This window comes from Citrus clementina, unplaced genomic scaffold (genome assembly GCF_000493195.1).
Source record: "Citrus clementina cultivar Clemenules unplaced genomic scaffold, Citrus_clementina_v1.0 scaffold_3, whole genome shotgun sequence".
Taxonomy (NCBI): Eukaryota; Viridiplantae; Streptophyta; class Magnoliopsida; order Sapindales; family Rutaceae; genus Citrus; species Citrus x clementina.
Window position 1 is genome coordinate 40001348 of NW_006262339.1, and position 15138 is coordinate 40016485.

At 34.0% G+C, this 15138-nt stretch overlaps 2 protein-coding genes and 1 pseudogene across 2 annotated transcripts; 2 read left to right on the forward strand and 1 right to left on the reverse strand.

Moving 5' to 3' along the window:
* The first annotated feature begins 1724 nt into the window (after positions 1–1724).
* LOC18046303 (FAS1 domain-containing protein SELMODRAFT_448915) lies at positions 1725–2558 on the forward strand. Its single transcript, XM_006443156.2, has one exon. The coding sequence runs from the start codon at positions 1740–1742 to the stop codon at positions 2487–2489; it is 750 nt and encodes a 249-aa protein (XP_006443219.2). The 5' UTR covers positions 1725–1739; the 3' UTR covers positions 2490–2558.
* A 3400-nt stretch (positions 2559–5958) lies between these two features.
* Positions 5959–6657, forward strand: LOC18046304 (soluble inorganic pyrophosphatase 1). Its single transcript, XM_006443157.2, has one exon. The coding sequence runs from the start codon at positions 5979–5981 to the stop codon at positions 6642–6644; it is 666 nt and encodes a 221-aa protein (XP_006443220.1). The 5' UTR covers positions 5959–5978; the 3' UTR covers positions 6645–6657.
* Positions 6658–7654: 997 nt separating this feature from the next.
* On the reverse strand, positions 7655–9239 carry LOC18046305 (annotated as a pseudogene).
* Positions 9240–15138: the final 5899 nt, after the last annotated feature.

Sequence of the window (15138 nt, forward strand, 5' to 3'; positions counted from 1 at the left end):
TCTACACAGTATAACATCATTTAGTTGTTTTAGGACTTACATATATAATATCTTTGATGTATTTTAAAAGATGATGTATTTTAAAAGCTCTCAATTTGAAAAGGATGGGCATCTTTCGGTGACGACAAATATTATTACAAAGGGAGATTGTCAATTTCCCCTCTACAGTAATCAACATATACCATTTTCCTCATGCTGTTTTTATAATGGCCAAAAACCTCTATGACAGCATAAGTTTACAATATTATCATTATTTTCAACTACTCTTTTATTTTCATTTATTATAAATTAAATAAACCACATGAATAGAAACTAAATAAAAAATTAAGCATTAAAAACAAGAAATCTATGTTTTGATATGAGAAAAAAATTAATAATAAAATTTTTTTCTTGTACTTATTTATTTTGTAAAAATTTTCTTATAATAAATATATAAGAAAGTTATTATAATATGATAAAAAACTTATTATAAGAAAATTTGAATGACAAATAAAAATTTATTATAAGATAAATAATAAAATATTTTGCCTATACTTTTACATTTAATTTTAAAATATTACAAAATGTTTATTATAAGAAAATGTTCACACAAAAAAATTATTATTAATTTTTTTGCTCATATCAAAACATATATTTCTTGTTTTTAATACTTAATTTTTTTATTTAGTTTCTATTCATATAATTTATTTAATTTAAAATAAATGTAAATAAAAGAGTAATTAAAAATAAGAGTAATATTGTAAACTTATATTGTCAATGGAGTTTTTGGCTATTATAAAAATAGTAGGGAGGTAAATGGTATATGTTAATTACTGTAGGGGGGAAAGTGGCAATCCCCCTTATTACAAACCATCGCGGCTGTAAATTTTAAATGTTAGCCATTAAAACTTGAGCACAATGTTTAGACAAAATAATAAGAAAGATAAGTTAACACTGATGATAGTTTACTCACTTAATTAAAAAAAAAAAAAAGGAAGAAAAAGAAAGTAAATTAATTCTAAATTTGCCCAAGTGGTTAGAGCTACTCCCTCACAAATGTGAGGGAAGTGGTTCGAGCCCCCGAAGACCCATTGTAGGGGTTTAATTTAAAATTTCATTCCTTAGAGTCCCAGAGCTTGAATGAATGCAGTCTTTCTCCCAGGAGGGGAGTGGGCGTACCTCGAATATTTGAGAGGGTTAAAGAGTGGGCGTACGTCGAATATTTGAAAGGGTTAAAAAATTTGAGCGGTGCCATATCAGAATTGATATAAATTAATCTCAGTAATTTATATAGTTGTAAATATCATGAGTAATAGTTCTCCTTAAAAAAAAAATTAATTCTAAATTTATCCTGTTATTATCCGCATTCTATCACACAATATGTCTCTTTTAACATTTTTCTTAAATCTCATCCCCATTACGGATGATACTTCACCAGATTCACAATCTCAAACCTTAACTATATATACTATCTCATTCTTATTGCGTCATTTGAAAAAGTTGAGAAGAAGAAAATTGTAGATTAAATAAGCCTCGAAATTTGGTACACTTTTGGTGGCAGGAGCCCAGAAAATAAACCGTCGCTATATCACACTAATATTGAAGGAAATATATATAAAACATTAAAAACCTAAACAACTACCCCTTCCAAAAAATGCAGGACGAATGAACTTATAAGTCGGTGAAGCAGCAAGAATGCGTGCAGCCCAATAAGCTAACATTAATTTCAAAAGTACAAAAGCCAGTCACAATTGTCCACAATGAAAGCAATAATAATGGCAAACAAAATGACATTTTTGATAATTATTGTCATGGCACTCGTCTCGTCAGCCATGCCCGTAGCCATCCTCAGGAGCCAAGACCTTGTTGTGGCCGTGGAAGAGATGCAAAACGCCAACTACTTCAGTTTTGCCATGCTCATTAACATGTCTCCAAATACCACAACAAATCTTGGGAACGTCACATTCTTGATGCCCAAGGACAAAATATTGTCGACAGCGGACATGCTTCAAGAATCCACCAACGATTTCTTGCTTCGACATTCGATCCCGTCAGCCTTGCTTTTCGAGAATCTCGAGCGTATTCCTTCCGGCTCATTGATTCCAAGTTCTTTGCCGGATTACATGCTCAGGATTTCTAACGGTGGAAGGAAGAGGTTTTTTCTTAACAATGTGAGAATTACTAGTCCAAATTTATGCACTGCAGGCTCTTCAATCCGATGCCATGGCATAGACGGAGTGCTAAATAATAATAGCAGCTCATCATCATCTCAACGTTCTTGCTCATCAAACAGCTCCTCCGGCCCTGTTGTCGTGGCCTTACCCCCGACAGCATCACCGGCGCAATCCACGGTTCCCTCTTTTGCGGATCAGGCTCCGCTGATTGCGCCGCAACCATCATATTCAGGCACGCCAAAGCAGAAGTCAGCTGCTGGCTATTCACAGAGGCTGTCTTGTGGGGGAATAATATCCAACTTCTTTTTGGTCTTTGCTATGGTTTTGATATTTTGATTGGAAACAATATTTATTCTGAAATGTCTGTAGAAATAGTCAATTTAGTATTCGATCGTTACTTTAGTATTCTGCAAGATGCCCATTTTATTGTAGTCCTGGAGCTCCAAAATCACGTCACGGTTCTCTAATATTTTTAGAATAGTTCCAAAATCACGTCACGGTTCCCAAATATTTTCAGAACACTGATTCAGTGTTCATCTGATTTTTATGTTGAGTGCTTAGAAGCACGTGATTAGTAGCTAAATATTAGTAAAAAGATTTATCACCCGTAGGATATTATTCTCTTTCAAATATGGTAATAGTTGTAGTCAATGGATGACTGGATGGTAGCTTTTCCAAACTTTCAATTGGTTTTGCTTATTTTCAACTGTCTAGGATAGGTATCTGTCACATGGAAAATGCTTATTGTCACGAAGGCTGAGAGAAACGACATCTGTTGCTTGCCGTTTTGCCTTTTTCTTCTCTCAAGCTTCTGACAATTTTTGAATGTTAAAAAAATTTATAAAAAAAAAAGTGAAAGTGACAAAAGCTGTGGGGATCCCGTGAAGTTTGGGCTGTCTCTTGGCAGAGAGAGAATTTTATATTGATGAAAATATTAAAAAACATATAGAAAATGACAAACTTACTCATCCTTCATGAAGCAGTTGAAAACAGCGTGCATCACAGTCTTCTTTACTCATCCTCACTTTCTCTCCTTTACTTACTCATCCTCACCCACGAGTGCTACTAGTTACTCACTTTCTTGCGGCTACCACAACCAACATCACACTTGACCCAAATACGGAAGCACATTTTGCTTAATACTCGTGGAAGTAATTCTACACAAATTCCCCAAGAGGCCGATCTAGATTTGGAAGCAGAACCCAAAACTGATAATTACTTGATTATAAAGAGTGATTTTTTATTTTAAATATTATTTTTTTCATCAGTAATAATAGAAATGTACCTGCATTTTACTTAATATTTTTAGAAACAATTTACTAGTTAAATGATAATAATAAATAATAATGAAAATTTTATTTGATTTAGAAATTTTCAAAATTTTAATTTTTAGAAACTTAATGGATTAATTTTTTGCTGGACCAAAATTTTGTAACTATTTATAATAATTTATTCTTAATACAAAAATTAATTATTTTATAGAAATGAAAATTTTGGAAAATGAGGCCAGAGTCGAAGATGTGAGTGTGCAACTGGAAAAATATGAGCCAACACTTAGGATATTATTTAATAGTCATGAGGAAATGTGAGTGTTTTACAAAGCCTATGATAAACAAGAAGAATTTTTTGTGAAGAAGCTAACTAGTAAGAAAGGGAGTGATGGGAATGTAAAATACCCAACATTAGCATATAACCGTAACAGCAAGTCAGAAAGTAAATCTACTAATATGTTGAAACCTATTGTGAAAACTATGATACTAAAATTGGGGATTGTGTAAATGAAAATGGAAAATGGGTTTTTCAAAGTTTAAAATTTCAACACAATCATGGATTGAGTCCGGACAAAACTAAGTATTTTCCTTGTAACCGTAGCATTAGTGCAAGTGCAGAAAAGCACATTGAAATGAATGATTGTGTGGGAATTAACATTACCCAGAATTTTAATTTTATTGTTGTTGAAGCTAGTGGATATGCAAATGTCTCATTTCTAGAAAAAGATTATAGAAATCTTATTGACAAAGTTAGGCGATTGTAGCTCGGAGAAGGAGATGCTATGGAAATTCTAAAGTACTTCCAGAAAAAGGAAGCAGAATGCAAGGGATTTTTTTAGCATTGATTTGAATGAGTATGATTGATTAAAGAATGTATTTTGGACAGATCCGAGAAGTAGGGTAGCTTACAAATATTTTAAAGATGTTATCACATTTGATACCATATATCTTACTAATAAGTATGACATGCCATTTGCTTATTTTGTTGGAGTTAATCATTATGGCCAGTCTATTTTGTTATGATATAGATTGATTTGACACAAGCATATGAAGACATTTACGTGGTTATTTGAGGTGTTTGGTTCTCCTCGCATTGATATCATTACAAACCAAGACAAAGCAATGTAAAAGGCAATTGAGAATGTTTTTCTTATGACTAGGCATCAATGGTGTTTGTGGCATATAATGAAGAAGATTCTTGAGAAGTTAGGGGCTTTTAAAGAATGTGAATGTATTGTTTCTTTATTGCTTTATGCTATTTATGATTCATTGAACCTTGTTGTGTTTGAAGAAGCTTGGCATGACATGATTACGATATATGATTTATGGGATAATGATTGGTTAAATGATTTTTATGAGGAGCGGCATCGTTGGGTTCCATACTATTTGAAAATTATTTTTTGACAGGAATGTCAACAACTTAGGGAAGTGAAAGTATAAATGCATTTTTTTGATGGGTTTGTTAACTCAAAAATAAATTTGAAGCAATTTGTGAAGTAATATGAAAATGCATTGAGAAGGAAATCTAAATTAGAATGACAAGAATATGCCAAGTGTTTCAGTAAAAGGACTTCATGTGTAACAAGATATGAGATGGAGAAGTAAGTTGAATAAGTGTATACTATTTTTAAGTTTAAAGAATTCTAACAAGAATTAATTATACTGATGTATTGTGAAATAGTTAATTCTAGAGGAGTGTTAGGGAGCAACTTGGTGGAGAAGTGATGGGGAGCAAAGATAATCTGAAGTGAGGGAGAGAGAGTTAGCGACGATATGGAGGCATAGAGAGAGAGAGAGAGAGAGAGAGAGAGAGAGAGAGAGAGAGAGAGAGAGAGAGTGATGCCACTATTTCTTATATATTTTACGTTTTAACATTTTTTTTGTCACTTTCCACTTTTTTATTTATATTGTAACATTAAAAATTATTTGGCACGTTGAGAGAAGGAGAGAAGCAAAAACGGCGGGCATCGCTACCATTTTTCTTAACGTTCTCCCGGTGTTATCACTATTTAGCACGAGTCTCGTCACATTTTAAAACAGACTGAAGTCATAACAGGAGGTGTGTTGAGTTTTAAGAGTCTCATCATATGGCATGCATTTGGGCTCTAATTAATTTGGTCGCTCATATGTAATTAGCACATCAAATTCATTAACCAAATTAGAGTAAGGCAGTTAAAGATTATTTGCCGAACTTCAAATTCTGAGAGTCTAGAACTATTGATGTATAATCTCCCTCTATTTTCCATTCAAAATCTCATTATACCTAAACAGATAATCAACTAACTAATACGTTCGACCTGTTCATCAGAAAGGTAGTGGAGGTGCATAGCTACCTCCTCTCATTATCAGACACGCGGCACTTGGCCAGTTATTGGCCAGCCATTGTAAAAATTAACCCGTATAAGTAGGATCTCTCCATCAACATCCGCTCTACACGATAAATATAGTCCTTTAGTTTCCTCGCTTTGCATATTAATTCACATTCCTGATCTATTATTATTATTATAGATATCTTCATTAACCATAATAATAATAATCAAGAAAAATTTAAATCATGGGTGACGAACCCGAAACCGAACCTCCAATACCTCCGGTTCAAACAGCAGCAGAAGGCAACCGTCCAGTCCCGAAACTGAACGAAAGAATCCTGTCAACGCTCTCAAGAAGATCAGTGGCCGCACATCCGTGGCACGATCTCGAAATAGGCCCCGGAGCCCCGCAAGTGGTCAACATCGTCGTGGAGATAACGAAAGGCAGCAAAGTGAAATACGAACTGGACAAGAAAACAGGACTCATCAAAGTCGACAGAGTCCTTTACTCATCGGTCGTGTACCCACACAACTACGGCTTCATCCCCCGGACACTCTGCGAAGACAACGATCCCCTCGACGTGATGATCCTGATGCAAGAGCCGGTCATTCCGGGGAGTTATCTGCGAGCCCGGGCCATCGGATTGATGCCCATGATCGATCAAGGGGAGAAGGACGACAAGATCATAGCCGTCTGTGCTGACGACCCTGAGTATAAGCATTACACAGACATCAAACAGTTGCCGCCTCACCGGCTGATGGAGATACGGCGTTTCTTTGAGGATTATAAGAAGAATGAGAACAAAGAGGTTGCTGTTAACGAGTTCCTGCCTCCTCAGACTGCTTTTGATGCCATTCAGTACTCCATGGACCTTTATGCCGAGTACATTCTGCAATCCCTCAGGCGATAGAGATTTTTTCTTTTTTTCCCCTATTTTGCATATTATTAATCAATTAATTCATCAACAACCACACGCTGTTTATTTATTTTCAATATTTCTTCTAATTGTCTCTCGATGGAAAAGTCCCTGTCCATCAGTTGGAATAATAAGTCATTTGATTAATTAAAATATGGTATTTGATTATTATTATGAGCTATATATATATGGCATTTTGAACAGCAGATATGTATTCAAAACCTTGATTGTTATTCATCAACTATATTTTTCTAAAGTTTAAATCATGAGATTAATTAAAAAGTGTAGTGGGATGGATCAAAATTTTCGTTTACATGTCATCGCCATATTGATATGTTATATATATATACACATATATATATAGGTAATAAAAAAAGATCTCCAAATTAATGATGGTTAGCCATAACTACTTTTATTATGATGTAAGAAGATTTTTAAACTCTCGCGTCAAGGATTAATGTGCATATTGTTATTGTAAAAGATTAGTTAGTGCTGTAGGCATTATATGCATATGTAATTACTTATGAAATAAAATTCTATATACATTTTCATTCAGAAAATATTATTGTTCAGCTAATTGAAAAAATAGGCCTACTTTTTGTATCAAAAAAAAAAAAAAATAGGCCTACTTTTGATATTGTTCATTTTGATTTTCAGATCTCAAAAAGTTTTGAATTGAACAGCACAGTGGATTGGCTTGCAGCAGCTTATGAGACGATAGGTTTACAACTTCAGCTCTATTTATGAGGCATTAAATAATTTATGAGGCGCACCATGTGGGTAATTATTGTTAATCAAAATGAATAAGATTGTTCGTGGTGTTTTTTTCTTTTTTGTGTACATATATACACAGTGGAGAGAGAAAGAAAAAAGCGCAGATTATTTTCATATAGACCACCAGCATTCATTCACAAGCGTGAATCATTATTCATATAGACATCAGGCATTCTTTCACATAACAAGAAAGAGAGAAACCTTATTAATGGATATGACGTAACATGTATCTACTCATGATACTTAGCCTGAAGAAAAAGAAAATTCTTCTTGTGCATGGCAATTCCGGGCAGACAATCAAAGTCCAAATCTTGGCTCTTCATTCCAGGCGGTGTTTCCCAAACAAATTCGTAAAGAAGATTAGCAATTGCAAGATCCGCATTTGCAGTTCCCAAATGCATTCCAGGATACAAATTCTTCTGCCAGCACGAAATGGTATGAACTCTAAGTTTTGCTCTTTATAGTCAATAGAACAATCAATAAATCTCTCGGGATTAAATTCCTCAGGATTCTCCCAAGCTTCAGGATCTCTTCTTATCGCCCATGCCTTTACGTAAACAAGTGTTTTAGCTCGAATTTCATACCCGTCTATTAAGCACTTTTCCATTATTTCTTTGGGTACTAGTAAGGGAATTGGCGATTGCAATCTCAAAGTCCCCTTTAGTACAGCTTTAAGATATTTTACTTCTTGAAGATCAACTTCATCTACAAAGCCTTTGCAGCCAATCAAAGATCTAATTTCTTCTTGAACTTTTTTCATTGCTCTAGGATGCTTCATGAGGTAGGTCATGGCCCAAACCACAGTCGAGCCGTTTGCAAAGCAAATAGCACATATATGGGTGTGTCTGTGGGATATGTGTGTGCGTGTGTATTATTTAAAGCAACAAAATTATATTAAATCAATTATATACAAAACTACTTATATATGTGATCCAAAGTTAGGTCAACTTTGAACCCATGATCTTTTTGTACTTGAAGTAAAACATCAACTATATCCTCTTGCTGCAGCTCTGCTTTTGTTATGTTTGGATCCTTATGCTCGTCATTGAGTTCTTGATAGAATGTATCAGCTTTTTGAAAGTAAATTTCGAGTCGACGCATCATTCCTCTGAGTTTATCAATCCAGCCCATAAAAGGAAAATAATCTGTAACAAAAAAGCCTACAGGCGAGGCTTGAATTTCAGTAAAAAATGTAAGGAATCTACTTCTTCCACTTATTGCTTCATATTCGTTACCATGCCTCTTGCCAAAACCAATTCTACAAATAATGTTGCTTGCAAGAGACATCATTATCCCACTTAAGTTGACTTGTTTAGAAGCAGCTGATTTTGATATGTATTCAATCATTCTCGAAACTTCATCTTCTCTAATGGGTCGAAAACTTTGTGCTCTACTAGGGTTAAAGAGGTGACTGACACATAATTTTCTTATCTCTATCCAGTACTCACCATAGGGTGAAAATACCAAGTCCAAGCCATTAGAAGATAGCTTTTATGATGCTAGACTTGCTAGCCGACTACAGAATTGAATATCATGGGTTTTCAAACTCTCTTTAGCCATTTCTGCTGAGGAAACAACTATAATTGGCACAACACCAAGATGCAATGAAATAAAAGGGCCATATATTTTAGATAGTTCCCATAATAACACTTGAGGCTTTGAGAAATCAAACTGGTGTACGTTACCGATAAAGGGTAGGCCCTGAGGGCGAGGGGGTATTTTAATCTCTTTTTTTTTTTTATGATAAGTGTTTACGGAAAACAAGAAGAGGAAGATTGGGAGACACAGAATGATGATGATCACAAGTAAAGCCATTATCGTTTATGCTCCCTACTGAAGTGACTAAAGCTCTATAAATAACGAAACAAAATGCAAGTTAATAAATATTATCAGAGGGCTCTCTTTTTGTTTTGTATTCTTGTTATTGAGTCTATCTCATTTGGGGCCCAAAAACATAAGGTCCAAAAATATTTGTTTGATGTATGATTAACATTAAGTTTTAGACTTGCATGAAAATTGTCATAAAATTTGGCTTTAAAAAGCAAGCAGCTTACCTAATTTGTGATATCGCAAAAAGATGAGTGAAGAAAAGACGAGAGAGAGAACAGTGGCGTGAGATCAGATTTGGGAGCTAGGATTTCAATATTTGATTAGATGATCGGAAGGCGAAATTAATTCTGTTTTTTTCTAAATTTTGAGGGTAAATTTATGGTATCGCCCTCTACAATCCTATTGTTCTTTATTTTTATTTTATCCTCTCATTGGCTATTATTTGAAATACTCAATTGTTAAAGAGATAAATATTAGGTTATTACTGTAAGCAAGAATATTGAGAATCTTGATGTTGTTAGTCTCTAGTGTCATCTAGAGAAGAATTTGTACTGTAATCCCATTAAAATAGTGAAAGATTTTATCAGACTACAATCCATCGGTTTTTCCCGCTTTAGGATTTTCACGTAAAAAATATGTCTCTTGTGGTTGGTTTATTTTTCTACCTATTTATTTATGGTACACAACCTATTTTAATCACACAGAAAGGAAAAAAGTTTTGTTTCCGCTTAATTTTTAACTGTTTGTGTGAGTTCCTTTCCCAATATAGTGGTATCAGAGTGTCAGGTTGTGTTTTTTTATTACTTATATGGTTGAGATGGAGGAGTCCTCTGCATGCATGATTAAATTAAAGTCATAGAATTATGGTATTTGGAAATCTAGGATGAAAGATTTTATGTACATGAAAAACTTACATGAACCCATTGAAGGCGAATAAGCTAGACCCGCCGATTTAGATAAGAAATTGGAGCAATTAAATAAGAAGGTTGTGGGTACTATTAGGTCATCAATTAATCAAAGTGTGTACCACCACGTTGCGAAGGAATCTAGGGCTGATGTTCTTTGGAGAAAATTAGAGACGATTTATGAGTAGCCGACAACACAGAATAAAGCTAATCTGATGAAAAAGTTTGTTAACTTGAAATACAAGGAGGGGCACAGTATAACTGACCGCACTAGTGAGTTTCAGGGCTTAGTTGATCAATTGACTACTATGAAAATTATTTTAGATGATGAGTTACAAGCATTGTTGTTGCTTAGTTCTTTATTTGACAGTTAGGAGATATTAGTGTCAGTGAATAATTCAGCTCTGAATAGAAAATTAACCTTAGATATGGTTATAGATAGGCTGCGAAATGAAGAGAAACATGAAATGCTTTCATTGTCAGAAAATGGGTCACGTTAAAAAGGGAGTGTATATTGTGGAAAAGAGAACAGATGAAAGAAAAAGATGATAGCTTAGAAAAATGACAAAGAGAACATTAAAGTCATAGTTGATGGTGATATGGGTATTGTTTATGATGAGAGCTCTGTAAATCTCATTTGTCATACCAGTGATAGAAGTCAAGATCAAGAAAAAATATGTGAATGTGACTGTAAAAGATTTTGAAATTGAGACGTGCATAAAAAACTTGGTTACAATGGTGAGAAATGATTAGAAACTCTTGCTAGAAAATGATTTCTACCCAACTTCGCAGGTATGTTCCTTAAGACTTGTGTTCATTGCTTAGTTGGAAAGACACACAAAGTAGCTTTTAAAAGTTTTTCTCTATCTAGAAAGTCGCAAATATTTGATTTGTTTCACATTGATATTTGCATGATGCAAAGTAGATCAATAAGAGGTGCACTTTATTTTATGACTTTTATTGATGACTGTTCTAGAAAAATGTGGGTTTTTTCTTTGAAATCTAAAAACCATGTGCTTGATATGTTTAAGTTCTTCCATGCTTATGTTGAGAGAGTGACATGAAGAAAATTAAAATGTGTCAGGGTAGATAATGAATGTGAATATAGAGGACTATTTGAATAGTATTGGATATCCCATGGAATCAGGCTTGAGAAGACTGTACCAAAAACCCTGTAGCAGAATGGTGTTGCAGAAAGGATGAACAAAACAATTGAAGAGAGGGTCTGGTGTATGCTTTTCGATGCTAAGCTTCCTAAATCTTTCTGAGCAGAGGCTATGCGTACTGCAATTGACTTGATTAACCTTTCTCCTTCAGCTCCATTAGATGGCGATGAACCAAAGAGAGTTTGGACCGAGAAAGACGTTTCTTATAAACACATGAGAATGTTTGGTTGCAAAGCATATACTTACATACCTAAATATAAAATATCGAAACTTGATGATAAAGCCAAGGAATGCATTTTCTTAGGTTATGGGTATGAAGAATTTGGGCATGAAGAATTTGGGCATAAATTATAGGATCCAGTGGCAAGGAAATTGATCAGAAGTAGAGATGTTGTGTTCCTTGAAAATCAAATAGTTAGTGATGCAGAGAAGAGTGATGAGTCTCAGCCATCTCCAGAGATTCCTATTATCCCAACTTCAGTTTCTCCACCTGCAATTCATAATGATTATGGGAAAGCTGGAGAGGATAATAATGATGGTCTGGAAAAACCAGTTGAGTAAGCACCTCCAAAACCACTTGTACTACCAGTTGAACCATAATTAAGGAGATTAACCAGAAAACAATAACCTTCCACTAGGTATCCTTCACATGAGTATGTGATACTTACAGATGGAGGGGAGCCAGAATGTTTTAAAGAAGCCATGTCTTACCAGCATAAAAATGAGTTGGTTAAAGCCATACAAGAGAATATAAAATCCTTGAATGAAAACCATACTTATGACTTAGTAAAGCTTCCTAAGGGAAATAGGGCACTGAAAAATAAATGGGTTTACAAATTAAAGACTTAAAATAACTCACAACAGCGATACAAGACTAGATTGGTTGTGAAAGGTTTCGGTCAGAAGAAAGATATTGATTTTGAAGAAATATTTTTTCCCATGGTGAAGATGTCTTCTATCCAAGATGTTTTGGGATTAGCAACTAGCTTGAATTTGGAGATTAAACAGCTTGATATAAAGATAGCTTTCATACACAGTGACTTAAAAGATGAAATATACATGGAGCAACCTGAAGGGTTCAGTATTAGAGGCAAAAAAAAACTTGTGTGCAAGTTGAAGAAAAGTTTGTATGGGCTGAAACAAGCACCAATATAGTGGTACAAGAAGTTTTATTCTTTTATGGAGAATCATGACTTCTACAAGACTATATGTGATCATTGCGTTTTTGTGAAGAAGTTTGGTGATAATGATTTTATCATTCTTCTGCTTTATGTGGATGACATGTTGATTGTTAGTCAGAATGCTAATAAGATTGACAATTTAAAGAAAGAGCTTAGCAAATCTTTTGCAATGAAGGACTTAGGACCGGTGAAATAAATTCTTGGCATGAAAATTTTCCGTGATAGAAAATTTAGGAATTTATAGTTATCTCAAGTAAGGTGGGCAAAAAAGCTCAGCTCTCACACATGAGAGCCTGGACAAGGGGTCAAGAAAAAATGCCTAGGCCAGACCTAGGCCCACTATTTTAAAAAAAATTATAAATTAGAATAATATAATTAAAATTGAAAAGTAACTTTTAAAAAAAAACTTAAATTCTTAATTTGTAAATCAATAATGATTCAAAAAAGCTAAAATTATGATACTAAATTCTCTCTTTTATGTTAATTAATTAAGAGAGTATTTAAATTAGAGAATCCAGTATTAAAGAAAATTAAATTTATAAGCTTTTATTTGCTTTATTTATTATTTTATTTTGAAATATTCATTTTATTTAATTTATCTATGATTATAATAACTTGTTGATCATTAATTTATATCAAATTTACAATAATTTAAAAAAAATTAAAAATATATAAAGCTCGAGCCCGGCCCAAGCCCTCATGCTCAAGCCTAGGCCCAAGCCCGCTTTTTGCCATCCGTATTCTCAAGAAGCATATGTTGAAAGAATTCTTGAAAGATTTAACATAAGTAAGACAAAATCTGTTTGTTCTCCACTTGCGGGCCATTTCAAGGTTAGTTCCGAGCATTATCCTACAAGTGAGAAAGAGAAGCAAGAGATGAGATGAGTTCCTTATGCTTGAGTTGTTGGTAGTTTGATGTACACTATGGTTTGGACAAGACCAGATATTGCTCATCCAGTAAGTGTAGTCAGTCGGTTTCTCTCCAATCCAAGCAAAGAACACTAGATAGTAGTGAAATGGATTATCAAATATCTCAGAGGCAATTCCAAGGCATGTTTATGTTTTGATGGTGACAAACATGTATTATAAGTGTACACGGATGCAGATATGGCAAGAGATTTTGATTTTAGAAAATTCCTATCAGGATATTTGCTCACCTTTGCAGGAGGAGTAGTCTCATGGCAGTCTAAACTTCAGCAATGTGTTGCTCTGTCTACCACATAAGCAAGTATATTGCAATCACTGAAAGAAACCTTGTGGATGAAGAATTTCCTACAAGAGTTTAGTGTAAAACAAGACAGCTTTGTTGTATATTACGACAGTCAGAATGTCATTCACTTGGCAAAGAATTCGACATACTATTCGAAATCCAAGTATATTGATGTGAGATATCATTGAATACGAAACGTATTTGAGAAGAAACAGTTGCAACTTGAGAAGATACACACAACAGAGAATGGGTTAAATATGATGACAAAGCCATTGCCCCATGAGAAGCTGAAAAGCTATATGCAGAAAGCAGGCTCGGCGGTGCCCCTCAAATGATCTAGGGGGGGAAATTGGTTGAGTCCATCTCATTTGGAGGCCTAAAAGCCCAAAGTCCAAAAAGGCTTACTTGATGTACAATTAACATTAAGATTTGGACTTGGATGAAAATTGCCATGAAATTTGGCTTTAAAAGGCAAGCGGCTGACCTAATTTGTGATATCACAAAAAGACAAGTGAATAAAAGACAAAAGAGAGAAAAATGGCGTGAGATTAGATTTGGGGGCTAGGATTTCAATTTTTAATTGGACGATTAGAATGTAAAATTAACTCTGTTTTTTTTTAAATTTTGAGGATAAATTTCTGGCATCGCCTTCTACAATCCTACTGGTCTTGATTTTTATTTTATCCTCTCGTTGGATATTATTTGAGATACCCACTCGTTAGAGAGATCTATATTAGGCTATTATTGTAAGGCAATAACATTGAGATTCTTGATGTTGTTAGCCTCTAGTGCCATCTACAAAACAATTTATGTTGTAATCCCATTAAAATAGTGAAAGATTTTATCGGACTACGATCTCGTGGTTTTCCTGCTTTGGGATTTCCACGTAAAAAATATGTGTCTCTTGTAGTTGATTTTTCTTTGGATTTTGTTAGTTTATTTTTCTGTCTATTTATTTGTGATTCACCTCCTATTTTAATCACACAAAGAGAGAAAGAGTTTTGTTTCCGCTTAATTTTCAACTACTTGTGTGAGTCCCTCTCCCAACACTTGTGAGTTTTGCTAAACAAAACAAATTTGACAACTTGGATAAAAATAAAAAAAAAAACTCAACAGTGATCAAAATTTCAATAATAAAATTTCTTTTTCAGCATATTATATATACAAATTCTTGTGAGTTTTACAAAAAAAAAAAAAGATTTGATAACTGTTGATGCCAAAAAACAACCTCAACAGCTGAGTTTGTTTTGGTGTGGAAAACATAATAAAATAAACCTATATTGCAAGTTGAACACGAATTTCTCAACCTACCATTCATATAATATGGTTAGGGTTCACCGATGGGGTTCCAACAAGAATCCTCTAATACTAATGTCATATCTTTAGTATAAAGGGATCTTTCATTGATAAAGAAATCACACT

Bases quoted from the DNA above. Each gene is read 5' to 3' on its own strand.
- LOC18046303 (XM_006443156.2), top strand. From the start codon at position 1,740: ATGAAAGCAATAATAATGGCAAACAAAATGACATTTTTGATAATTATT.
- LOC18046304 (XM_006443157.2), top strand. From the start codon at position 5,979: ATGGGTGACGAACCCGAAACCGAACCTCCAATACCTCCGGTTCAAACA.